Raw genomic sequence first — 26,981 nt, 5'->3', positions numbered from 1 at the left:
CTTCGCTCGCTCGCCGCGGGCGGGCCCGAGTGCAACGCTGGCGTCGTAACGCACAACACCGAGGGACAGCAGCGAGTGCTGCGGCAGCAGCTAGCGCACCGTGAACGGCGTCCGCTTCGGCAAGCTCTCTCCAAGCAGCATTCTTGTCGTGAATAATAATAATAATAATTGGTTTTTGGGGGGAAGGAAATGGCGCAGTATCTGTCTCATATATCGTTGGACACCTGAACCACGCCGTAAGGGAAGGGATAAGGGAGGGAGTGAAAGTAGAAAGGAAGAAAGGTGCCGTAGTGGAGGGCTCCGGAATAATTTCGACCACCTGGGGATCTTTAACGTGCACTGACATCGCACAGCACACGGGCGCCTTGGCGTTTCGCCTCCATAAAAACGCTGCCGCCGCGGTCGGGTTCGAACCCAGGAACTCCGGATCAGTAGTCGAGCGCCCTAACCACTGAGCCACCGCGGCGGGGCGAGAAAGTGAGTGAGTGAGAGCGAGTGAGTGAGACAGCGGGTGACAGCAAATGAGTGAGTGAGATGAGTGAGTGAGAGAGAGAGCATCGTGGAAAGCCTGAAACGCTGGTGATGACTGTTTCGTTGACACGAATGCTCTGCTCTTTTATAGTCGGATACAACTTACGAACCCAGCCGCTTTTCCCCGTCAATGGAGCTCTTTCCAGCCAATGGCGTCTGCCGCCGATTCTCATGGCCCTGCTAGCGTGACAAAGCAAGGAGTGGTAGATGAAAGGGTATAATCTCTTCCCTCCAAGGTCGGGGAAAGACCACTCTCTCCACTGTGACGTCCCTCTCGGCATTGTCAAGCTAGCAGGGTCATGATAACCGAGAATCGGCCGACTCCATTGACTGGAAGGGGGTCTTTTGAGGGGGAAAAGCCGCTGCGTCCTTGAGTTGTACCTGACTGAAGTGAAGAAAGAAAATATTCCTTTCCTTCAAGACCCTAATCTTGTGTTATGCGCAGGAATATTCCTGTAGAGACAAGAGCATAATTCGACATTTTTGACGGCGCTGTTCTTGCTTCGCATTGGAAGAAAGTGCTCCCATTGGTGCAACAAAAGGTACTACAACGTCGATTTCGTCGATTACAGCCGTTGAAAAAGACGTGGCCGCGGGGCCGGAATATGTCGTTTCGTAGTGTCACAACAACGACAGCTGCAGACTAAAAGCGTGTCTTTTTGCTTTAGCTTTGTATTAAACGAAATGAACAGTTTACAAATCCTCTATGTTCTGATTCATCTGACCCTACCAGAGCAGTGTAATGCATTGCCTCCTTGCGCATTACATTGTGCGCGCATTACCTAAACTTTATTTTTTTTTCTGCTCTTTTCGTTTTGTTATCTCATTGATATTGCTCTGGGCGCACAGTAGCCGACGACCAAATTACGATCCGGTTATCGGCCTTGCTCTTTATCCCCCCCCCCCCCCCTTTGTTTTCCTCTCACAAGCTTCATCTCGACGCGGCAAACTCTGACGTCCGGGCTGTTTGCCTCGCTCGAACGAAGTCTATTGCGGAGCCAACGAACCCGAAGGCCAGGCAACCATCCAGTATTGGAACGCTAGGCTTATGTGGAAGAAGAAAACACGCCATCGTGAAACGATGCAGGCCATCACTGAAGACAACTTATTCTTGGACGATGCGCGCGTGTAATAGACCACTGTATACTCTCGTCATTCAACGTGGCTGGGAGCTCTGGATTGCGTGTTTTCGCATCGCTGTATAAAACAGGCGTCATCGCAGATGTTAAATAATAATAATTGGTTTCAGGGGGGAGAGGAAATGGCGCAGTATCTGTCTCATATATCGTTGGACACCTGAACCGCGCCGTAAGGGAAGGGATAAAGGAGGGAGTGAAAGAAGAAAGGAAGAAGAGGTGCCGTAGTGGAGGGCTCCGGGATAATTTCGACCTCCTGGGGATCTTTAACGTGCACTGACATCGCACAGCACAGGGGCGCCTTAGCGTTTTGCCTCCATAAAAACGCAGCCGCCGCGGTCGGGTTCGAACCCGGGAACTCCGGATCAGTAGCCCAGCGCCCTAACCACTGAGCCACCGCGGCGGGGCGCAGATGTTCGAGGCTGAATCGGTTTTCTCGTTTAAAACTGAAACACGTGTCGTCTCTGGCAAAGAGGCTCTGAAGGCTGAAGACGAGCGTCTTTCCTTCCCCCTCTCGTCATGGTTCGTAAATAAGCACCCTGGACACGTTCCATGTCAGCTAACTCACTGCTTTGTACAAAGTGTGCATCCATTTTCTCCGGTTAATACGGGGTAACCTCCATTTTACTGACTGAACACGGTGGAGAGAGGGCCACGCAAAAAGGGGTACAAAATCAAATACTTATTGCTTCAGTACTAAGTCCTGAAGTATATGTGAGAACAATATTTCCTTATTTCTGGACATTTTGATATTAAAGGGCAACTCCGAAGGATTTTCGAACATCCTGAGTTGGCTATCGCATTATATTTATTGGACATCCCTCTCTCAGTTTTGAATAATCGTTCTTCAAAATGCTGAGGAAAACAACAGCAAAAACCATGGAAACCGGAATTGAACCTCAGCTTTGACCCAACTATGACATCACGATAGGTCAAATTATTACGGGACAGAAAGTGTCACGAAACCTCTCGAATGCGCGTTGCTGAGCTCAACTGATGACTGAGTGACAGATTCGATTATCATTCTTCAGGAGCAAACAAAAATAAGCTCGAATGTTTTTTTCTTCTTTTTTTTGTAAACAAACGCAGAGCGAATATCGACGAGTGCGCAGCTCGTGACGTCATACACGCAAGATTTCTCGCAGAAATTGCCCCCATTGAGGCATGGAGGCCACGGGATGGGAAAAGTTAAAGTTAATTTGCGCCGAAAAAAAAAAACAAAGAACGCTGCACGGCTGCGGAATTTGGCAAAAAGCATTAGAAAACCTCAGTAAACCTACCGTGAAGGTCTCAGTGAAACGCGTGGAGGTAAAAATTCCTGTGTTGCACACTCAGTTGAGGGATGACTTCTATAAGCCCTACAGTTTCATAGTAAAAGCTTCTACTATGGTACAAGGGGTGGCACTTATTTATCTATTAGATACTTGATTCGAAAAGATCGAGTTCGCCACACTAGTGCCAGTTACCTGTCCTGATATTGGTGCCCGTAACAGGGGCTGGCTTTGAAAGGCGTGGGTTGTGTGTGTCCGAGAGTGCGACCGGATTTTCTCTCTATAGTCAATTTAACGTATGTAACATTAGTACATCATGAAGCAAGCTCACCGCGCCTGCGCTGTGCAGTATTCTCATACTTGGAACACGATTAATTGTTAAACCGGCAAGTAGGTTTCACCGCAAAGCTGGCGCAGGCGCAGAGAGGTCGAGAAGAGGAGCCTGAAGCCAAGTTCTGCACTGCGGAGAATCTATAGTGCTGTTGACAGTCGCAACGTTAGTTAATTAGTTATGACTTACTAGCTGACTTTTAAAATATTTACTTCGGGAAAAATGTGTCAATGCGAAAGTTTCAGATCACTTTAAATGCGCAGCTTTTTTCACTGGCCTTAAAATAAAGCGCGCGAAATTCAAAATTTACCGTTTTACAGTACTGCTACTTTTCAGCAAGCAGTTCTTCAAGGTGATCTACAACTTTTGAATTTACGTCTTCCCGACGGCAATACAGTCGAGCCCACATATAACGAAACTGACGGTCACGCGGATTTCGTTTGCCACCGCTTCATCTCTTTGAGATGGGTGTTGGATTAGTCCTTGCAGCATCTTGGCCCTAGTCCGTTCTTGCTATCATCTGGCTCCACCACACTTCGGTACAGCCACAGCTTTGTTTACTGCGCCGTTTAAAATTTCTTGCTGGAATCCCATCGACTGCCTTGCTAAATTTTACAATATTACCCTTTGTTTTAGAGTTAGCACTACTGGTCGCGTTTCGAGCCTCCGAGTTATGCTAATTCCACGGATAGACTCCAAGATGATGGCCTCAAGCAACGACATTGTATTCTAGTGGTTGCCATGGTAACCGAGGTGGTTACATAATTGAATAAAATAACAGGCGGCAGCATGATGCCCGAGCACCACAACTCGAGTAAATTATGTCGATCCGGTATATCTATCCAATTTCAATTTCAATTTCAAATATTTATTCCAACATTACACCATACAGATATAATGCCGAGGATGGCAGGCAAAAAGCCTCCTGGAGGCTTGACCGGTCCTGCATCCTGGTGTACACTTGGCAGAGCAGCGGTGGCAGTCAGCTCATCAGAACACAAGAAGTGAATAAAGAAAGCCCAAAACAAAACATAGAAACATTCACTAATATGCATGAAGGAGAGACAGAGGTATTAAAGAAATAATAAAGTTAAAAATATATTACATTTTATGCAGTATAGGAACGCATGAAGGCTTTAAAGTTTGACGGGTTCATGCTTAGATTGTCGATACCCATTTCAATTAGGGAATTCAACAACCTTGGTAAATTATTCTCAAGCATCTGTTTGCTATAATTAGTTCTGTATCTCGAAACATTCCATATTTCTGTGTGGCGTGTAGTGTAGGCAGGTACATTCTGATGCAGGTTCGCGAATTTCACTAACGTAAAATTATGTTTCCTGCTGCTATAGTAAAAATCCCGCAGAAGTCTGTATGTGTAAATGTGAATCTTTCTTATATTATACTTCTCGAAGAGTGGTTCAGTGTGTTCCGTAAAGGATACATTGGCAATAATACGTAGATCCCTTTTCTGCATGATTAATATATTATTAAGATTTGATTGTGTCGTTGTACCCCATACTAAATGACCATAATTAATGTGCGAGGCAAACAAGGCATTATACAAAAGTATTTTAACAAAAGTAGGAAAAATGTGTCGATTGCGACTTAGCATACCAACCGTACTGCTTAGCTTCTTGAGGACTGAATCTGCATGCTCGTCCCATTGTAGGCCTATCTGTCAGGCATCAAAGTCAGGCCACTTAGTCCCGGGGTCATGTAAAATTTGTGGGCTGACCGTTTTCCGCATAATGTTCCGGATGGCGTCATATAATTCAGCGTTTCTTGCAGCATAAACTTACCAATTAGAACCTGGCTCGCGGCAGGGATTTGAACCGGCAACCTCCATGTACCCCAAATTCCGCGCCTTAACTAATCTTCATATGAACATTGAGGCTCAACCGTTTGCCGCAGTCTGCTCGGGGAGGTATCATACGATTTCACCTTTCTTGCAGCATAAACTTACTAGTTAAGTTAGAGCCTAGCTCGTGCAGGGACTCGAACCGTTGACCTAAGTTAGGTGCGTTAACGCTCGATATTCCATCGCTGCCTCAGCGTCGGCTCATTATTTAGTGTCATTTCGAATTTTTTCTTGTCACTCTATGCCCTACTTGAATTAGGACCCATTGGTGTTGCTTTCCAGCCTGCTTTTTTTTTGGCCACGTAAATGTACAGCTGAATAGCGCTCTATGCCTGCCGATTCTTGGCTGATCCCCTAGTTTGGGCATGTGCCATATAGTTAGGTCAACAACATATCCTGCATTCTACACTGGCACTAAGGCTATTATAGATTTCGATACCACGACGAGATTGTTACTAGTCTAAACTGTACATGAGCGAGCCTGGCTCGTAATACGGATGATTCACATTTTGCCTCTCTAAAACCTTGAAAGATAGGTTGGAGAAGTCTGCATATTACAGCAAGGCGAGCGTTGATAGAGAATGAAAAGAGCGTTAACTTTAAATTCTCTACATTTGAATTTTTACTTACAAGGCAAAACACTACCAAATCGGAAGACTTGGAGTCCATTGACCTTTTATTGAACATATGTATCTCCTGGACTTCGGATCTGTGGAATGAATTTGCTAAGACGATGAGAGGGCATCTTACTATAAAGAGTTGCTGCTGTTGCTTAGAGTTTGCTGCAGCGCCAGATAATGCTGAGAAGTGTGGCAATCGCGTCAGCCACAATGCGCTCAAACCGGCTGGCGCCGGCGAGCACAGAATGGTGACAAGAAACCTGTACATGTCTGTGGTGCAAAAGGTTTATTGGCAGTTTTAATGGAAGAGACCGGGCTTTAAGGCACTGGAGGTCTTTGTTACAAGAGAGAAAGAGGAAGAGGGAAGGCAGTCGATCTTGAGGGCAGTCGATTGCTGCGGCCACGGTCCCAGGATCTTATGCTCTGTTAGAGGGCGAGGATCGAGGAGGTCCAGGTCACGATGCAGCGAATGTATTTCGTTCGCCGAAGCAGGGCACTCGCACAGGAGATGTGCAATTGTCTCTTTGCAGCCACATCTTTCACAAGCAGAGCTGCCGGCCATCTCAATCCGGAACGTGTATTCCTTTGTGCCTTTGAGCCAAAGGCAGCAAAGCAATGTTGTTTCACGACGCGGTATGTTGTGGGAAGACGAAGGCGCTGTCCAGGATCCAATGCCCTGAGGCGACGGTTGAAAAACTGACCAGCGCTGCACGCAGAAAGGAGGAGCTCCGGCGCCAACCTGCGTAGCTCGCACGCTGCGTCAACTCGATTTAGGAATACAGACTTGAAGTCTGCCATTGTGGACAGATCGGGCAGCCTCGTCCGTATGGTTGTTCCCATTGATACTGCGGTGTCCTGGCAGCCATTAAAAATGTCATGATCTTTCGATATGGCGCAGTAGTACACCTCGAAAATCTCGGCAACCAGTTGCTTATGCGACCCACTGCGTAGATTAGCTTGCAGGCCTTGAAGTGCTGCTTTGGAATCAGTGAAAACTGACCATTCATGTGGAGGTTGTTGGCTGATGAATTCCAACAGCAGCTTCAAGGGCAGCTAGTTCCGCACCAATTTAAGTGTGGTAGGTCGTCTTCTCCTTCATCAAGATGGACCTTGCCGGGATAAGCACAGGCCCCGCGGAACTGGTTGAGTTGACCGAGTTATCTGTAAATGTATGAATGCGGTGCTTGTGGTAAGAATGCAGATGTCCCAACGTGCTCTGTTTGAGAGCAGCCAATGCTACACCAGCTTCCTTCTTTATGCCAGGAATAGAAAGGTGCACCTGATGTTTATGTAGACTCCATAAGGGCGAGCACGGTCTTGAGGCAGGGGTGAACTGCGATGGAAGATAGGCGCGATGAACATCAATGACTGACGAATGCAGTACGTGGCCTAATTACTGGAAGAGTAGAGATATGATGGTAGGGACCCGTTTGAGATCCCGAATTTGCGCTCTCATAGCGTATACAGCAGTGCATGTAGTAATTTGACGTTCCAGGGCGATGACAACAGTTCTGCAGCAGATGCACATTTAGGCAGTCCAAGGCAGATACAGAGTTTGCACATGCACACTTTGTTGAGTCCGGACATTCGTCTTCCTAATACTACTGACTAATGGTAAGCTGCACCATACGTAGCCCAGGAAGAGTGAACGGTACAGTTGTAGCATCGGGCGCACCGATACTCCCACGGACTTTCCCCCGAGGAAGGAGAGGACATGTGGACAATCGCCATCAGTCTTTCTCATGTGTAGATGGGAGCTCCACGAGAGGTTCTTGTCGATGACTACATCCAAGGAAACGGCTTCTCACACAAGGGAAAGCTTTGTCACTGATACATATGGCGCAATATGACGTTTTGCGTGTGAACGCTAGAAGTGAACACTTCTCTGTCGAAATATTGAGGCCCAGCAGACGAAGGTAAGACGTCAATATAGATTCCGCCTTCTGAAGTCTCAAGAACTTCGGGACAAGTCACACTTTAAGCAGTCGACCAGGCCGACGAGGGCAAGGTTTAAGAGTTGGGCACAGCACCCAGACCCTTCGGTCTTTGTCGCGTTGCCGAGGGAATGAGAACACTTGGTAACACACACGCATTTATTACACTGCCGTGACTCCAATCATCGTGCCGGCCACCGGGCGACTGCCCGCGCTTATTTCCCGCCACTCGGTGTGTTCCCACAGTCCACCTCACGTGGGGGTGGCGTCATCTCTCGTGCCCGCACTCAACCAACACACGACACCTCCCATTCTTGAGAAGCTCACAAGCTAAGGCGTCGTGGTGGCCTCACAGTCCTTCCGCAGCGAGTTGTCTGCCTCGACTCTTCGCGTTTTGTTGGTCGAGTTGAGCTGGAAGCAGGGTTTCCTTCGGATGCTGCTTGCATTTCCGTTTTCATGCGGCGCACATTTCCTGCAGCTGTCTGCACAATAAAAGATCTGGGTGCATCCGCCGGTCTGACGCTGGGCTCAGTGATGCTGGGCTCCGTGCCTCATGGAAGCCATTGTGCCTGGCCGCAGAGGTGTTCTCTCTCTCTCTCTCTTGTCCTGTGTCGAGAGTTATAATTTGCTGCCTTTTTTTTTGATGACTGTTCCGTTGATGGTACTATCAGACCTGTACTGCCACTCTGGTACGAGTGCTCGGGGCAGTGTAGGAACAGTCGTTTTCAGTTTACGCCCATCGAGAGTTCAGCTGGTGAGTATCTCCTCGGTCCTGGTGTTGCTTTGTGAGCAAGAAGGCCTTCATCGATACTTGCTGACTTATGAAATATGTTCTTGGCTGTCTGCCTCTTTCAGCTTCCCCATTACTTTCAGCATTGTAAGGGCTGGAAGTTGTGTGTTTCGCACCCCACCTGCTCAGAAATTGTGCAAACTCGAGCGAGGCAAACAATGGGCCATTATCTGAGCGCAGCTCATCTGGGATACCATAGCGAGCAAACTGTCGGCTGAAGAAATTAGCAACTTGCTTGCTTTTCGTTCCATGTCGCTCTTCCACTTCGAATTCAGAACTTCCAACAAGAAGTTCCAACACCATCTGTTTGAGAGTAGCCAATGATACACCAAAGGTGTACCCGAGGTTTATACAGACTCCATATGGGTGAGCCATGGTCTTGAGGCAGGGATGAACCGAGATGGAAGATAGGCGCGATGAGCATCAATGACCTTGACGAATGCAGTACGTGGCCTAATTACTGGACGAGTTGAGAGGTGATGGCAGGGGACCCGTGTGAGGTGCCGAATATGTGCTCTCATGGTGTCAACAGCAGTGCATGTAGTAATTTGGATATTACCGAGCGATGACAACAGTTCTGCGGTAGATGCACATTTAGGCAGTCCAAGGCAGAGAGTTTAAGCTTGCACACTTTGTAGAGTCCGGACGTTTGCCTTCCTAATATTACTGAATAATGGTAAGCTGCACCATAGGTAGCCCACGAAGAGTGAACGGTAGTTGTAGCATCGGGCGCACTGATACTCCCCAGGACTTTCCACCGAGGAAGGAGAGGACATGGACAATCACTATCAGTCTCTTATGCGTAGATGAGGGCTCCACGAGAGATTCTTGTCGATGACTACACCCAAGGAAACGATGGCTTCTCACATAGGGGAAAGCTTTGCCATTGATACATATGGCGCAATATGACGTTTTGCGTGTGAACGCCACAAGTGAACACTTATCCGTCAAAATAATGAGGCCCAGCACACGAAGGTTAGACGTTAATATAGATGTCGCCTTCTGAAGTCGCACGAACTTGGGGACGAGTCACACTTGAAGCCCAAATAAATATCGTCCGCGTAGATGGAGATCCGAGCAGATTGTGGCAGTAAGTCGACCAGGACGACGAAGGCAAGGTTGAAGAGTTGGGCTCAGCACCCCGACCATTTGGTCTCCGCACGAAGTTCGATGCAAAGACGTTGCTCCATCCTCAGTCTGGACAAAGAGCGACCAGTCCGATAAATAGCTGCATATCCAGCTGTTCATGTAGCCTCTGGCCTCAGCACCTTCTAAGGGGTCCAAAATGGCCTGATGTGTTACGTTGTCACAGACCTGCCCTTGATATCTATTAACAGTGCCACGGTCACTCTTTTCAGAATTTTTTGGTGCTGGGCGGACGTTACCAGGTCAACCACATTGTCGATACCGAAGCGTCCGCGTCGACATCTGGACGTAAATTTTGGATGCATTTTGTATTGCTCCAGGCATCATTCCAAACGTTGTGGCAACGTTCTTTCCGTCAGTGATCTCTGCTGACGCAGCTGGCGAGTGCAACGGAGCACATTGTTCAATGAATGCTGAACACCACAGCGAAGGCGATGTGCAATGCTGTTCATGGCAAGAGCTCGCCGAATGCAGTCAGGGCGACATTCCATAAGGATTTGAACAATGCCGCAGATGCTTCTGACCCATCAAGTGCTCATGGGGAACAAAGGAATCTCGTGACGCGTAGCTGTAACTGTGGGGCCAGATGTGAGCCGTAGACGCCACCCCCGATGCACGAAGTAGCAAGTTCAGTTGGCGTGTGTTGTGTGTTAAATCCAGAGCCAGCGCACCTGCAGACACAAAAGGTGATGTAAGCAAAATGGCACAAACATTGAATTCGCACGCGCTCTGCTCAGCATTCTACCAACGTTGCTAGATCACGGAAGTCTCCGGAAGTTTACCCTTGTGGTAAGGCGAATTTCATCGCTAGCTGGCATGCGCAATCGGCGACCATGATGTAAAGGGTAGGGGGTATGGGTGCAGAGGATGCACGAGTCAGGCATGGTCGCTCATCCATCCATATTCGATCCCTAGTAGGGACAGATGCGCTGGTATGGAAATGGTGGCAACAGTGTTGCAATATCCGGGTGCAGGCGCACAGTAAAAAAGGCAAGGGGTGTGGGGTTGGATCAAGGGTTTTATGGCGCCTAAATGAATGTCGCGCCTCAGGTCGACCTTTGAGGTTCAGTGCGGCAACTGTGCAGGCTCTATATTATACTCAAGCGGCTATCGCCGTCAGATGTAAATAAAATAGAACGAAAGAAAATCAAAGCCCGCTGCAGCGAGCTTACTCTGCATTGAAATAAATATCAGATGATAAAATCCAGCTATATTTCCAAAGCACCAGAACAAAAGTAAGGAAGGGTGGGGGAAGGAACTTACACAAGAACGGGAAACTTGAGGCCTCTATCCTGATGAGCCAGTTCAAAGGAGAGAGAGAGCCCGGAGGAGACGAAGGCACGGCACCAGCCTAAAAAGAAAAACAGACCCAAAAACAAAAATCAAACCAGTAAAACAAACGAAAATGAAAAACGGAGGAAAAATTACACAAAATATGACAGGTGCGAAATCATCACAAAGGCGGTTGCAGATATTTTATGCAATGCAGAATTTAAAAAATCTCACATTCATGGACAAGAAAGCAGAGAGCGAGTCCTATCAATAGCTAATAAGTTGGCCTAACACTGAAGTCCAAAAGCAGTTTGCTCACCTGGGGTATGCACTGAAGGCCTTGACGTGCCGCTCCGCTTCGTTGAGGGACAGATGAAGGCGGCAGCTCTATACGCCATGTCAGCAGTAGCTCGACGCTGGCGCACTGGAGTCCTCGCAGCGGCGATGACGGCCCAGGAGCAGCATGTCACCGCCTCGATGTCCAGGGGCGCTGACTGGAGGCCCGCCCTCGTGTTGACAGAATGTAGCAGCGGGGAAACAGTTGGTGTCCACGTCCAGCTGGTAGGCCTCGGGAATGGGACGAAGCCTGCTTGACGCATTGCATCGCCGACGAGTACAATGTTCTGCACATGTGTCACGTTGTTGTGGCACATCGAGTTTTTCTTTGTTGTTTACCTCAGTAGACATGGCACATACCCTCGCAAGGGGATTGGCCAAGATATGGTGGTTAATGCCAAGGAAAATCAAAGTATTAGCTCAGAAAAGAAACGCTTGAAGCAGATAAGTAGAATAGTGAAATAACGATGATGACCTCAGGCTTAATGGCAGGGGATTGGCCAGGATGCATTGTGGATAGAAAGGGTTTTTCCTTTTGTTTAACTCAGTAAACATGACACATAGCCACACAGGGGTAATGGCCAAGGTATGGTTGTTAATGCCAAGGAAAATCAAAGTATTAGCACGGAAAAAAGGCATGAGGCAGAGAAGTAGAATAGTGGAATGATGATGAGCGCAGGCTTAATGGCACATACCCACAGCGGGGGATTGGCCAGGGTGCACTGCAGATACAAATGCACTCATGGGCAAGGAGCAGCACAGTTCAGGACATTGTCTACCTGAGAAGGGAGGCTGCACGCCTTTTTACATTTCTGCAGGACACGGATCTTGCCTCTAAATGGTGACAGCAGGAACGGACTATGGCCTACTGTGATGAAATGTGTGCGTACATGATGTCTTCCAGAGTGGACTACGTTATACTGTGAGTGAAAGTGTGTATGGATTGTGGCACTACAATGGCCTATGTTCTACTGTGACCGAATATGTGCAGAGATGGTGACTTCTGGAGTGGACTGTGATGTGGACTGTGTGGATTGATTGTGTGCATAGATGGTGACTACGGGAGAGAATGTGTGCTATTTTAAGAGACTGTGCGCATAGCGGTGTAGATGCGAGAGGCTTCAGGACATTGTTAATATAGAAGGGACGCTACGGTGGAGCAATTGCCGGCAGATAAAGCAAGGCTAACCACACCTTTAGAATTCAACACAACTCAACTAGAGTAATTGGATAATTTTGTGCCCTAGACTGGAATTCGGAAAACGGAAATAGTGAATTCTCATTCTAGCAGAGGAATCTACCCGGTGCAATTATATAGTCGTGAATGTAATCGCACACTGGTTTCATGGCATATTCCTTGGTGCTTTCCCCGTAGAAGAGAATCTGAATAGACAGAGGAAGCCCTAGTCGAGCAAGGGGTATCTCCGAGTAAATTCTACGGAGAGAAGCGAACCGCCAGCAAAACAAGAAAAAGTGATCTATGGACTCAATTGCGCCACAATACTCCACAAGACTCACAGAGGTTGGTCAGAGAACTACGATCGACGTAAATAAAGATTTAGTCTATTCTGCAGCGCAAGAGGGTCATGGACACCTCACATTGCCTTGCACGACATCTGCACACTCCAAGGAAATGCCTGGAGTTGAAAATCCACTGCAGCAAGGAGAGGCCCATGGCTCACGTAGTGGAACGCCTGAATCCAAAGCATGCTCAGTCAAGTAGACAGTATTTGGGACGAACGGGACTATAGGTCAAGTCTCTCTTCTGAGCACATTCCACAAATCTCCTTGGTTGCTCTTTCTAGTCTAAACAGAGATAAAGTAATTTAATGAAAGGAAAGATGGAGAGGTCGGCCAGTGGTAAGGTGACCCTGGCCTGCTACTCCACACTGGGGAAGGGGAAGTAGCATGAGAGTAAGGGTGCGAATGGAGAGTGATAAGTTCGTCCAGCCTTGTGCACTAACTGACAACCGAAAGAAGCACACTGAACGTTTCCATATAACCGGATATAAAAAAAATGAAAGTCCGATATGAAATGCAAGTGAAATTCATAAGGAAACAAAAAAGGCAGGGAAAGAAGGCGCTAAGTGGACAAATAGCGACAAAAATACTTCAAATAAAAAAACCTTGCATACCGCAAAAGTGCCGGACTCGTGTCCACCTTGCCCGGTCAAGAGACACCCTTGAAAGTATGCAAAGGTTGCTAATTAGCACATACTAGTGGCCAAGGATGACTACACTGATGAGAAGGACTGTTTTTGAATTGCACAGGCAGAGGTAAAGCCTAATTCGCAATAAATTACCGAGAATGAGCAATTTGGGTGAAAATATCGGGCATCTTGTAAAGTATTGCCAAACGTTTGTGCATTATATCACATGTGCACAAATAACGATTAAAGGAGAAATCTATGAAAACAAAAAGGGAACCGCCTTTGAACCGTAATGGGGTTAACGAGAGGGTTTCTGGGAGTAAAGTATTTGCGGATATCAAAAATATTACGCACGCAGAAGTAATGATTAGTATAAATTATGTGGCCGTAAATGACTTCAACGTAGGTGCAATACATTGAGACGTGTACGAATTTGGTGAAGTGTAAATAAGTTATGTAATATGTGGCCATAAACAAGTGCACTAGCTTCAGCTGGACTGGGTGAAAATAGTGAAACATTGGTGACTGGCAGCAGCTCGATTAAGCAAGACAGACTAGCATGAAAAAAATTTATTTGTGTTAGGGGCCTTCAACTATTGTCCAGTGAATACACAAATTGTACTCTAGGTACGTAAAGTGCTTATGACGCGAGGCGGCATCATATGTGACGCAGAAAGGGGGTATTTCGCGTGGTGCATAGATGCCGGACTGGGCCAGAGATCAGAGCTCACATCTGTCAAGTCGGCTCAGAAAACCTAATTCTGCGTATCTGCAAAGACAAGTGGAAAACATGGGTGTCATTCGCATGCTACAGAGGCGTTCGGTGGAAACACTGCACACTTTTAGTACTGTCGGGAGCAAAAGTGGCATATGCCACGTGAGATCTGGCTCACTCACCGCCTCGTTGCCGGTATGAGGTCAACTAGGAAAGAGGAGGGGGGGCTGCGGTGAGGGTAGCGCCTTCACCTGCAACCATGTCAGTTTTCTTGCTTCTGCCCATCGAGGTCCTCCTTACAGGAAATGCAGTAAAAGACGCTTTGATGCAGTAGTCGAAGCAGTCGACAGTGCGGTGCTTGTGGCGGGAGCCAGTATCTTGAGCCATGCATGGATTCCAGACCGGGGCCAGATATCCGGGCTTGGACTTGAGTTTGCTGAGAGATGCCCATGCCCAAGGGAGATCCCAAGTTGGCATATCTGCAAAGACAAAAAAGAAACCTCCAGCAAAGGGAAACATGGATGTGAGAGTATTCCTGAGGCATTCAAGTGTCACGCTGTACACTGGTTGCATTGTCAGGAGCAAATGTTGCGCACACCACATCAACTTCGACTAAGCTGCATCATACGCCTTGTAACTGGTGTTAGTACAGCCTTAGGGGGAATTGCTTTCATCTGCAGCCATGCAAGTTTTATCGTTTCAATAAGTAGAGGTCCCGACTATCGAAAACGCAGAAAGCGGGACACTGCGATGCAGTGCAGTCAGATCACCTGACAGTACAGTGCTTGTGGTGGGAGCCAGTACCTTGCGCCATCCATGGATTCCAGACCGGGACCACAGATCCAAGCTTGGACTTTAGTCGGCTGCAAGATATCCAGGGGAGATTCTAGGTTGGCATATCTGCAAAGACAAAAAGGGAACCTCCACCAAAGGCAATGCCGTGAGCATTCTTGAGGTGTTCAAGTGCCATGCTATACATCGGCTGTACTGTCAGGAGCAAATGTGGCTGCACACCACATCAACTGCGACTTCGACTAGGCTGCATCATCCGCCCTGTAACTGATGTCGGTATAGTTTTAGGGGGAATCGCTTTCATCTGCAGCCATGTCAGTTTTCTCGTCTCGATAAGTCGCAGTCCTGCTTATCGAAAATGCAGAAAACTGGACAGTACTGCGATGCAGTGCAGTCAAATCACCTGACAGTACAGTGCTTGTGGTGGGAGCCAGAGTCTTGCGCCATCCATGGATTCCAGACCGGGACCACAGATCCAAGCTTGGACTTGAGTCGGCTGCAAGATATCCAGGGGAGATTCTAGGTTGGCATATCTGCAAAGACAAAGGGAACCTCCACCAAAGGCAATGCCGTGAGCATTCTTGAGGTGTTCAAGTGCCATGCTATACATCGGCTGTACTGTCAGGAGCAAATGTGGCCGCACACCACATCAACTGCGACTTCGACTAAGCTGCATCATCCGCCCTGTAACTGATGTCGGTATAGTTTTAGGGGGAATCGCTTTCATCTGCAGCCATGTCAGTTTTCTCGTCTCGATAAGTCGCAGTCCTGCCTATCGAAAACGCAGAAAACTGGACAGTACTGCGATGCAGTGCAGTCAAATCACCTGACAGTACAGTGCTTGTGGTGGGAGCCAGTATCTTGCGCCATCCATGGATTCCAGACCGGGACCACAGATCCAAGCTTGGACTTGAGTCGGCTGCAAGATATCCAGGGGAGATTCTAGGTTGGCATATCTGCAAAGACAAAAAGGGAACCTTCACCAAAGGCAATGCCGTGAGCATTCTTGAGGTGTTCAAGTGCCATGCTATACATCGGCTGTACTGTCAGGAGCAAATGTGGCTGCACACCACATCAACTGCGACTTCGACTAGGCTGCATCATCCGCCCTGTAACTGGTGTCGGTATAGTTTTAGGGGGAATCGCTTACATCTGCAGCCATGTCAGTTTTCTCGTCTCGATAAGTCGCAGTCCTGCCTATCGAAAACGCAGAAAACTGGACAGTACTGCGATGCAGTACAGTCAAATCACCTGACAGTACAGTGCTTGTGGTGGGAGCCAGAAGACGTAGGGCGCACGAAAGGAACCTCGCACAATCCGTCATATCAGTCCAGATAACGTCCCGAGCAGATTAGTAACGTTGGCTCAAGTATGGGAACGTGGGGAGTCAGCATATCTGCAAGGAAGAAAAAAGGTGCCAGACACAGAAGGATATATCGCAGTTTCCCATACTCACCGTGGCAATAAAGTCAGCGCGACGGAGGCTTCAAGTAGCGGGGCTGAAAAAGTACAGGAAAAGCTATAAACTACCCACCTTGGCTGCAGCGGAAATGCGATGTGCCGCAGACCGCAGGCAGCGTCCGTTCTTCGGAGTTGCTCGACGAGGCTGGCGAGAATTTCCGAGCGCCGTGTACGGCCGCAAACCACATGTCGCTCAAGAACATAATGGCTTGGTCGCAACGCCGTTCGGAACGGGTTTGTTTTTCAGCGACGCAAACGGCAGCGGGCTCGCATATCTAAACCCCCTTGAGGCAGTGAGTGAAGCGTGCCATATACCGGGTATTTAACCTAAGAATTGCCACAACTTCCGAAAATAAGCTTTGAGGTAGAAGAGCGCTTATTCGGCATAGCATTGTTAGCGGTGTGGCACATGGGAGCACGGCTTAGACGTGCTAGCAGGCTGGTTAACTAATATTGAATAGTTAACCGTTTAACTATCAGTGTTTGGCTCCTTAATTATTGAGAGGCGTGTAGACCACCGTAAGTAACATCCATGTCAATGCTTAGAATTTCGAAAACGCGGTTACTCTCAACGCTGTGGCCCAACAAGTTCTGGCTACATCGCGCCATAATGCATGCGCTTTCGAGAAGCTTGCAGGCAAAGCAACCTCTTCAGCGCACGCAACTCGTCGAAATAGCCAAAATTTGTCGGGCCGCAGCCCCGACAGTAACCGCATTTTCGAAATTCTAAAAACTGATATGAATATTACTTACAGTAGACTACTTGCCTTTGAATAATCAAGGAGCCTAACAGTAACAGTTAAAAAGTTAATTATTCAATATTAGTTAACGAGCCTGCTAGTTAGCACGTCTTAGCTGTATTCTGCTGTGCTACACCGCTGACAATGCTGTGGCGAAAAAAAAGCGCTCTTCTAACTCAAAAAGCCTAGTTTAAAAAATCGCGTAAAGTCTTAGGTTAAACACCCTGTATACGCAGTTTCCTCGCTGGCTCAATACCTAGAGCTGACCTGCCAATCGTGAGCTAAGCCTAAAGCTACGCATCCTAGCTCGCCGCGTTTTCGTCACTGAAAAGAAACCCGATGGCGACAGTCTGTGAAACCTCTACAGGCTGCGTGTTGCTTGCTTGTCCAATGCTCGCCAAAAAACGCGCGAGTGAAGTTTACAAATTTGGTCTACCAGCCCACAGCAGGCTTCACGGATGCATGCCGCCCCCGCCGCGAGGCCTAACCCCGCACTCACCTTCGATGCCGACGGCCTGGCTCGGAGGTGTGTTCCTCGGTAGTCCCTGGTCGGTCGTGGTTCTAGGCGACTCCGGGGGACGTTGAACACGACAGCAGTCCACTGGCAACGGGCACAAAGTCGTGTCCAGAAGCACTGCCGTTATTAGTGCGGCGAAAATAAATTCTCGCAGCTTGCACAAAGAAAGAACGGCCATACAGGAATGCCCGTCTCCGACGGACTACGGCATTTTTTTCACCCGCGAAACTGGGCAGCGCAAGCGCATGTGCGTTTCTGCTGCCGGCGCTGTCGATCTTATCAGCGATAGAAAATTTCCCCTGGTGGCAGAGGCCGGGAACAGTGACAGTGCACTGCGCCGCGCCGCTGCGTCCATGGGCAGACGGAACGTCGTCACGTTTCCTGAGGCGAGACTTTTTTCTTTTTGTTTTCGTTGTCTGCCTCTGGCCCGACTAACGAAGTAACAGTTCGCTTTAAAGCCGCCGCGGTGGCTGAGTGGTTATGGCGCTCCGCTGCTGAGCCGAAAGACGCTGGCTCGATCCCGGCCGCGGCGGTCGAATTTCGATGGAGGCGAAGTTCTAGTGGCCGTGTACTGCGATATATAAGTGCGCGTTAAAGTACCCCAGGTGGTCGAAATTTCCGGAGCCCCTCACTACGACGTACCTCATAGCCTCAGTCGCTTCGCGACGGCAAACCTCCATAAGCCTCATCGCTTTAAACACGCAAGTTTCGCTATGCGTGCGTGTGCTGAAACTTGGGCGATGTTTTTGTTATCTCCTGCACTTATAACAACCGGACTGCAAGTATACAAGGTGTTTCGTCGAAGACTTTACGTAATTTTTAAAACTCAGTTTTTCAAGTTAGAAGATAATTTTTTTTGTCAGCGGTGTAGTACATCAGAGTACAGCTAAGACGTGCTAATTAGCAGGCTGGTTAACTAATATTGAAAAGTTAACTTTTTAACTGATACTGTTAGGCTCCTTGGTTATTCAGAGGCAAGTAGTCTACCGTAAGTAATATCCATATCAGTATTTAGAATTTCGAAAATGCGGTTACTGTCGGCGCTGCGGCCGGACAAATTTCGGCTATTTCGACGGGTTACGTGCACTGGAGAGGCTGTTTGGCCTTCAAGCTTCTCGAAAGCGCATGATTTTTTGTTTTTTTTTTACTCGATGCACGCATCGATAGTCTAATGCACGCATAACTGACAGTCCCCGCTTTGGAGTGTCGAAGATGAGAGCGCCGCTTGTAATGTTCAAACTTGAGGCACCTTGCCTTCCCTTAAGGGCCTACGGTTTTGCAACGCCGAAAACAATAGAAGCTCGGGCGTCATCGCTGCGTGTAGAAGCAGGAAAACATGTCCGCGTTGAGCGCTGGGCCCCACGATGAACCATGCGTGCATAGTGGAAGCGCAGAAGTGCGCGAATTGCGATAGAACACGAGACAGCCTTGAGGGACTGCCCATAGCTTAAAGCAGAAATGAAAATGCCAAAGGAAATGGCCAGGGATCGCCCCATGCACAAGGTGGCGCCGAATTCGGTCATCGCCATGCTCAGAACATGCTCACGCAAGCCGCACAAATCGGCCACTGCGGACTTGCAAGGTATACACGTGCAGAGGGTGCGGCTCAATGCTCTGCTGCGCAGAAGCCATTGCCTGCGCCTCCACCGAGGCCGTATTTGGCGAGCGCTCAGGTGGCCTCTGCGGCGTGGCGGCATAGTGATTACAAGTATTTAAAGTTAGTTACTTGGTCTTTACTAATTACCTAGCATTCCAGAACAAAAAAAAATGCAGCAGGCTAGGTCAAACGGCTCTCAGCAGCACTGAGTTGATTAACTTGCCTTGGACACTTTGTCCTCTTCGAAGAAATTGCTGGCGATTTAGCATTGCTAACCCTGAAATATTGTGCGAAAGCAGGTTTTTTTCAGGTGGACACCAACGCCACGTTCCTGAAAGGGCGTTTGAAAGTGCGCTTCAATTCCTTACGTGACGCGCACAGATGAAAGAGTTAATTAAGACGACGATGTGCAGCGCACAGCGCGGGAGTGTGTTGTAGTTTAACAAGAGGCATGATCGGTGGCGGCGATAGCCTAGTCGCGTGGATTTGTTTGTAAATGACATACTGAAGTCGGCAATAAAGAAGAAAAAAAAGCGGCTATAGCCTAGTGCTGTCGTGCAGTGGCCAACGAAGCTGATCTGTTCGCGCTAACCCGGGTTCGAAACCCAGTCGCCGCAGTATTTATTTATTTCTCCAGGTTGACCGAGGTCGCCCTCATTCAAAGTCTCGTTTATTTCTCGCCATTTCTCGCTTCACGTGGCTAACTTCAGAGGCTTCACCACATACCGGCATTTTCCAGGTTACGAGGCCAATAGTGCTTTCGCACTAAAAGCTTAGTTACATCTAGCTGAGACGCCTTGTATATATAGCCTGGACGTAACCAAACAGAGATGTTGTTCGCCGCACCCATAGTGACTTGCGCGTAGTCAGGCACGATGATTGCATTCTGTGAACACGGGCAGCAGCCGTTACCGCTTCGGGGCCTTTGACGCGCGTCGGAGGCGGCTCTAAACAGGAAGGGCCAGTGTGTGCGTCCTACGCGCACCCTCGGCAAACGGAGAGAGCCGCCGCTACAAAGTGGCCTCGCCTCGGTCCTCGTAAAGCGGATGCTGCGATCACGCTCTGTGGGGGAAAGGACCCGAGCCGATCCCCTATTGGCTTCGCGTACGCCGCTCTAATAGTGGCCCTGCCCGGCTGCACCCTACCTCGTCTCGTGCGAACGTCCGAGCTTTGTATAGGAAATTGCGGGGAAGACCTTGGCTGTGTTTACCGAGTCCGGAACCCGGTTTTACTGTTGTCGGCGAGGCGCAGATTGTACTCCCGCGCTTCTGGGTCGATCCCGGCTCGTAATCGACAACCCTGTCAAGGCGACATGCAAAGCGAACCGCTGGCCTTGAGTTGTGCAGCCTCTTTTCGCCGATTTCTGTTTTGGTTTCGGGCCGCTCTGGCGTGCTCATTTTGGAAGAACCAAGATGTCACGTGGGGTGCACCGTTTTTCAGTGGCGTTAAGGCCTGCCTCGTGCTTTGTGTTCAAGCCGCCGATGTCTTTTCGAGCATTTTGTGCGCTTACGCGTTTCCATGCGAAGTGCTTTCGGCAATCACTGCCCGCTGCGAAGACTGCGATATAGTCTGCTATCGTCATTATCTCCATCGTACCTGTTTTACGATTATCGCAATTTCCAGTATACGTCCCGCACCCGGTGTACAGTCCCTAGGGCTAAATTTTGGATGAAAGAATATTATTTCCTAGATTGTTCGCATCTGATACATAGTCCGCATCCGGTACATAACACCGCGTTGGGCATATCGTGTTAGGTTATTCGATATTTAAAAAGAAAATGCTCTATAATTCTCACCTATAGATAATCCTCAAAGCCTCTCTTTTTCTTCATAAAAAGATTGTATAGCCCGTGGGCTGTACTCTGTAAATTACGGTGCTGCCAGCCTTCCTTTTACGGAGTGCAGTAGGCCAAGGACAAGCTTCTGTAGCTGAGATGTCCGCCTTTTCCTAATATATTAAAGTGGCAGATCGACCGCTCAACACCTGTTTGTATAACGGCCGCTTGGTGAGCGTAGAAGACCCGCCTTAATGTTGAAGAATGTCCCGCATTACGAACAGACCTTAACCGGCGTGCTTGAGCGGACAAAGGCCTGAACGGACGGCAAGCGCCAGACAGGAAGCATGAAATGTTAAAGGGCAGCTCTCACGGCTCTGTCTCGTACTGCAGGACTCTGACCAAGATATAGAGTGATGTGTTTTGCCGTCATCCGATTTACACCGAAAATAGCAATATGGAAAACAAATTCACCGCATATACATTTGCTTGCCGCGCTGCTTTCGCCACTAGATAATGCTGTCTCTCTTCCCGGCGTTCTCTTTGATTCTGCTTCATTGCGAGGCAGCAGACTTTTTTTCTCATAGTTTAATTCAGTGTCATGTTGGCTTCTCTTTGAGAGAGAGATAGAGTGATGGATGGGGCAGATGGCAGAGAATGAATTAAGTACGCGCGCAAAACGGGGGCCACATGTACTCAGACTATGGTTTGTCTCTTAGGCTTGTATACTTCAAATGCTGCATCAGAAATTACGGTAATTTTCTTGAAGTTCCATAAATCATACGCTATAATATTGGCATTAGTTAGCGAGAATTAAAGCGAATTAAAGAATTAATGTTAGCGAGAAGTAAAGTAGTAACCAGAGTTTTTCTGTACTTTAGCTGTTCTGGCGTGACATCTATTTCATACAAAAGGGCTCTCTTCTATTCTTGCTTTATGGCAGAAAAATTGCCTGCGTGGCCTTAATTGCACCCCTGATCGATGTGTTTCCTGACAACACCGCTTATCTTACTTTCATCCCCCCCCCCCCCCCCCCTCCAGTCTGCTTTTACTCAACCCAGCCTCAAAGCAGGGCATTTCTGAAGAGCCACAGATTGCTAGCGCCATCTTCTGTACGTCCTGACTTAGTTCACTGCCGACTTCCCTGTCCCCTTCCGATGTGAAACAAACTGCACACGTGCGCTGGCTACAACAGCCGCACCGCACACTTCCCGCCCCACAACGAATCTCCCGTCCGCACGGCAACTTGACTGAGTTGTGGAAGTGCCGTGGGAGCCTGCTTTGAGCAGACAGCGTGCGTCAGCGCTCACACGTGCAGCGCAGCTTTCTGGCGTCACTTTTTCCCGCCCTTTGTGTCCTTGCTTCGCCTGTCTGTCGCAAATGGTGCCTCCGGGGGATTTGCGCTTGGGAACATTCCCTCGGGCCGTTCCTCTTGTGTTTTCACTGAAAATAAGCAGCTTCTATATCTGCTCCCCTTCCTCCGTTTCTTGCCATTTTCCTTACCGTTTCCTGCTCTATAACCTGAGAGTGACCCTGGCAACCCTGGCTGATAAAAAGCTACTCCCGCTGTCTATCGTCACTGACAACCACACGGCAAGCTGTCTTCTTTGCACACAGGCGCGTAGTGAGGCAGAGCCTGCATCGCGTTTGTTCTTAAATTGGATTGTTATGCGGTGGAGCCTGCAGACGCAGAGGGAGCCGAAAGAAGGCGCACGTCGGGCGCATTGACACCTTGCTTCCCGATACTGACAAGCCCGGGGCGGCAGTCATAGTTTGGTTCGCTTGGCGTGCTGCGCGACCCAGTGACGTAGACTGCTGCAGCGCTGCGCCTGCAATTAAGAATGGCTCCTTTCACGCGTGAAGACTGCGTGCGCTTGCCGCGTCTTCGCGCGAGTTGCTTTGCCGGGAAACCGTCCCAAATCTGAGGGAAACACAAGTGTACTTAAAATACTGCTTCTGATTGTGCTGCGCTTTCATTCCCCAAGCGCAAACCAGCTGCGAAAAAAAGAGTTCAAGAAAAGAAAGTGCCTATTTTCTCCCTGACTGAGAGCACGTCTGCGGCATGTCGCACTGTTTGCCAACTGCACTACGCAATATGAGCAAGAAATTTAAAAAAAAACTAATACACGTGCGCGCCTAAGACTTTTTCAGATTTCTCAATTTTTTTATTGATGAGGGAGAATTTTTTTTTAAATAAAAGGTAGGATGCGCAAATCAGACAGGACAGGGAGCATAGAAACGACAATGGCACAACGAGCGCAGACTTCCAACTGTTTCTTCCCGAGTGAAATCACATGCTGTATAAGCGCGGCACCGCAGCGCGCAGTCGCCTTTGTCATTCGCGCAGGTACTCATATAAGATAGCGCACAATATTCACCCACGAGTTGGCCCCTGACAGCAGACTGCAGTACCTCGACCTAAAGCTTGAATGTGCGAGTGAGCATATTCGCAGGTCACACAATCCAAGACTAAAAAAAAATCAACTGCCCTTTGGAGGCGCACATTCCAAACTTGTAAAACGCGGTAACTTAATCTTGGCCTTAGAAAAATCATGCACCTGTAAAATAAAGGAGAGCTTGAATCAAGTCAAGCAATTTAGTTCCGTTGTTACCCTTCCCATCTGATGACCGCAGCGTGTGCGAGTTTATTACAGAATTTTCATTATCCGCAAAAAGCAGAATGAAAGTGCTAGGAAAAAAAGTCGCTGCATGTGATGCCGTGGTTTCACCGTGTGTCACACGGCATCAAGAAAGTGGCGAACTGAAATGGTTTCAAGATGGTTTTCTCGGCACCGTGTAAATTGAGCAGCGTATGCCTTTTTGGCAACGAAAGAAAAAAAAATCAGGCCGCAGTGTACCACGAGTCACGATAAAAAGGTCGCAGAGTGCGATTCAGGTCTTGTGTACAAAATTATTCTCACCCGCGGCTGGTGTTACGTCGTTCAGACTGGTAGATGTTTTAATGAACGGGCACGTGGCAGATGAAAGGAGATAGTCCCCTTCCTGCATTGTAACGCTAGCAGGACCATGAGAATCGGCCGACGGCATTGGCTGGAAGCGCGGCCATTTGTAGGGGAAAAGCAACTTCGTTCTTGAATTGTACCTGACAATAGCACAGCGATGTAAGAATTGTGTAGGCAAGGGAATGGATAAGAAAAAAGTGCCTTGCAATCTGGTCTTTCGTAACACCCCGTTTTTGTTCAGACCGAAAGACAATACCGAAAGGGAGGCCGTCGAATCTTCTCACATTATTAGAACTGGTGGAAAATGTGTATGCACCTCATCTATTTCGCTTTCACAGAATGAAATTGTTCTCTTTTTAGAAGCCCACTTATAAATGGCTGATGTCCTTCATGCGCTATGTATGCTTGGCTGTAAGTTGTTTTTCAGGCCCGAAGATATATTTTCTTATCGGTATTTAATTTCCTTTGTTGTTCCTTATTTTTTGTTTCCATCCTGTGATGCTTGTTTTTACATATCTCATACCATGTTTTTATCCTATCACCATCGCCTTCATTCTGTTGATTGTTGTTTTGCCTTCTGCCATCTACCATGGCACTACGCGTTTAATTTTTTCTCTGGCCTTTAATCTTGTTGATTGTCAGTTTCGATTCCTTTCTCTTTAATTATTTGCTTTGGCATGAAGCTCCTAGAGACAAGCTGTCTGATTGCTCACTTGTTTAATCTGGCCACCCGCAAAGATGAAACTTTGTTTTCGTATTTTTCTTCACCCAAGAATGTAAAAAAAAATATGATCATTGTGTGCTATCTTATATGAGTGCATGTGCGAGTGACATAGGTGGTTGCGCGCTTTGGTGCCGTGCTTATATGTCATGTGCTGTCACTCATGACTAAACAGTTGGAAGTCTGCGCCCGTACTGTCGTTTTCGTTTCGATGTCTCTTCTCCGGTCTGATTCACGCAGTCCTACATTTTATTAAAATGAACCTACTAGCCCGCAAGAACGTTCTGCTATAAGTTTTTACGTCATACTAAGCTGATTAATTATGTGCGTTTACCCATTCATCTTCCTAACTCTTGGAGGCATGCGAAGCTTTTTGTCCTGAGAAATGTAGGGCGTCAAAAAAAAAAATAGTACTTAAGTACTCGTTATGGCACATTAGGCAAAGAAAATTGTGCGCGCGTGTGCGTGTCCGTTGTGGTACTGTCAGCAACGACTGATTTTCTCCTCGCGTATACTCCTAAACGATCTTACGCGTGGAGCCAAGCGCGTCATTGCCACTTCAGTGCCCCTGATTTGTTCCACCCGTTTCGCCAATCTCTTGGCCGCAGTGAACACTCTGGGCCTGCTGAGCCTGTGCTCGAAGGCGACGCGGGACCGCGTCACCGACTACCTCCACTGGGGCCCCACTATCAAGCTCCTGGACGTAAAGGAGATGACCCACGAGGAGTGCATTGTCCACTGCAGGAAGCTCGGTGAGTCACTCGAACCCCGTCCTCCGATGCCAAACCCCGCTCGAAACATGGGAAAAACCGGCTTTCTGTGTACTTAAAGATCATAAGCGTGCACAGCTGGCCACTGCAGCCACGATCTATGCTGTGTACAGTCGACAGCAAAAGTATGTGGAATACGGGTTTGTGGAATAAATGGCTTAAAACGCCAGCGAGTATGATAAGCTGTACGTGCCAATGGACCTGGTGGTGCCAATGGCAGGCGACTGGGTCGCGAAACAGAGTTGCTATAAGTTTATTGCCAACACTGGAGACTGTAATAGGAGAGGGAACATAAGAATAGGCACTTTGTCCGTGCACAGAAACAGCTTGTTGATTCGTTCTTCGTGAAACCGTAGCGTAGCAGTTGTAGTCAAAGAGCAGATAAAAGACGTCGACAACAAGGCGCTCACTTCCGACAAGTTTTACTTTAAAAATGCACAACTATCTATACGCAGTCTATCACCCCAAAGCATCGACTTGTGTCCTGAGGCCGGGATGACTCGCAAACAGCACCTAAGAACAAAACAAAATATCTTGCCTGTGTACTTGTGGTTACAATATTACTAGCGTGATTGATATTGCTGGGTAGTGGGTCTAGCGGCGTATGTATTCATAAATCGTTCGCAAAGCAGTATCTGGCTGTAAGGGTAGAAAAGTACGGCATATGCGTGTTCGCGTTTTATTTCGGACCGATAGTACGTCTATACGCTGGAACTCGGTGAGCGCACTGGGTTGATTAACACTTTTACTGAGACGCTGTGAATTCGAGACTCAGAAAAAGAGGCGCTTTGCAGATATCTGACGGAGATCTTCCTGTCCTGTTCGTTTCGCTTTTGGTTAACCTGCTGCTTAAGTTGGCAATGTCTGAGACCAGATACTTGAAAGCTACCGTGCTGTTCACTCTGCTGCTTGTATTGCTTGTATTTTATTTATTTATTTGTTTATGTATGTATGTATTTATTTATTTATGTATTTATTTATTTGTTTATTATCGAGTGCTGCAGGCCCTTAGGCGAGCACTAGCAGGAGGGACAAGAGTAACAAAATTAGTGCACAGAATACAATAATGAATGTGTCAGGGGTAACAAGAATGAACTAACATTGCAAAATAGTAAAATAGAATGCATCAGTCATAACACAAAAAACAAGAAAAGGCGAAATATTTAATTGTAAAAAACCGGAAATACCGCTCAAAGCGGCAAAGGATTATGCAGTTCGTCAAGATTTAATTAGGTCAATCAAGTCGATCTCACTCTGTCGGAAATTTCAGGGGGAAGAAGCGGGAAAGCCTAAGCAGGGGCGTGATGGGGGCAAATGCAGAGACGTTGTTTTGTTTTTTTGTTTTTTGTCGTCGCTGTAAATAAACAGACGAGAGCCGAGGTATGTGTCATCTCCCTGCGATTCTGCCTTTTCCAGGCGTGCTGATGAAGAGGGTGACCTGCGTTTTCTCGACGAAGGAGCGGCTGAAGATAATGCTGCGTTTCATCGAAATGGTTGGTTGTCACCGGGCTGGATACTGTCTCTGTGAAGGGCGAAAATAAAAATAAGTAAA

General features: G+C 48.0%; 1 protein-coding gene and 1 non-coding gene across 2 annotated transcripts in view; one reads left to right on the top strand and one right to left on the bottom strand.

Moving 5' to 3' along the window:
• LOC144127489 (F-box only protein 47-like) overlaps window positions 1–26,981 on the top strand; it is a 62,250-nt gene that overhangs the window by 13,223 nt on the left and 22,046 nt on the right. The window contains exons 3-4 of the mRNA XM_077660481.1: window positions 25,268–25,411; window positions 26,846–26,922. Of these exons, the coding sequence (XP_077516607.1) occupies window positions 25,268–25,411; window positions 26,846–26,922 (221 nt within the window). The remainder of the gene's footprint in view (window positions 1–25,267; window positions 25,412–26,845; window positions 26,923–26,981) is intronic.
• Window positions 1,999–2,070, bottom strand: TRNAS-ACU (transfer RNA serine (anticodon ACU)). Its single transcript has one exon. It is a non-coding gene; the product is annotated as a tRNA-Ser (tRNA).

This window comes from Amblyomma americanum, chromosome 4 (assembly GCF_052857255.1).
Source record: "Amblyomma americanum isolate KBUSLIRL-KWMA chromosome 4, ASM5285725v1, whole genome shotgun sequence".
Taxonomy (NCBI): Eukaryota; Metazoa; Arthropoda; class Arachnida; order Ixodida; family Ixodidae; genus Amblyomma; species Amblyomma americanum.
The sequence above is the reverse complement of the archived record's forward strand: the minus strand, read 5'-3'. Positions and strand labels throughout refer to the sequence as shown.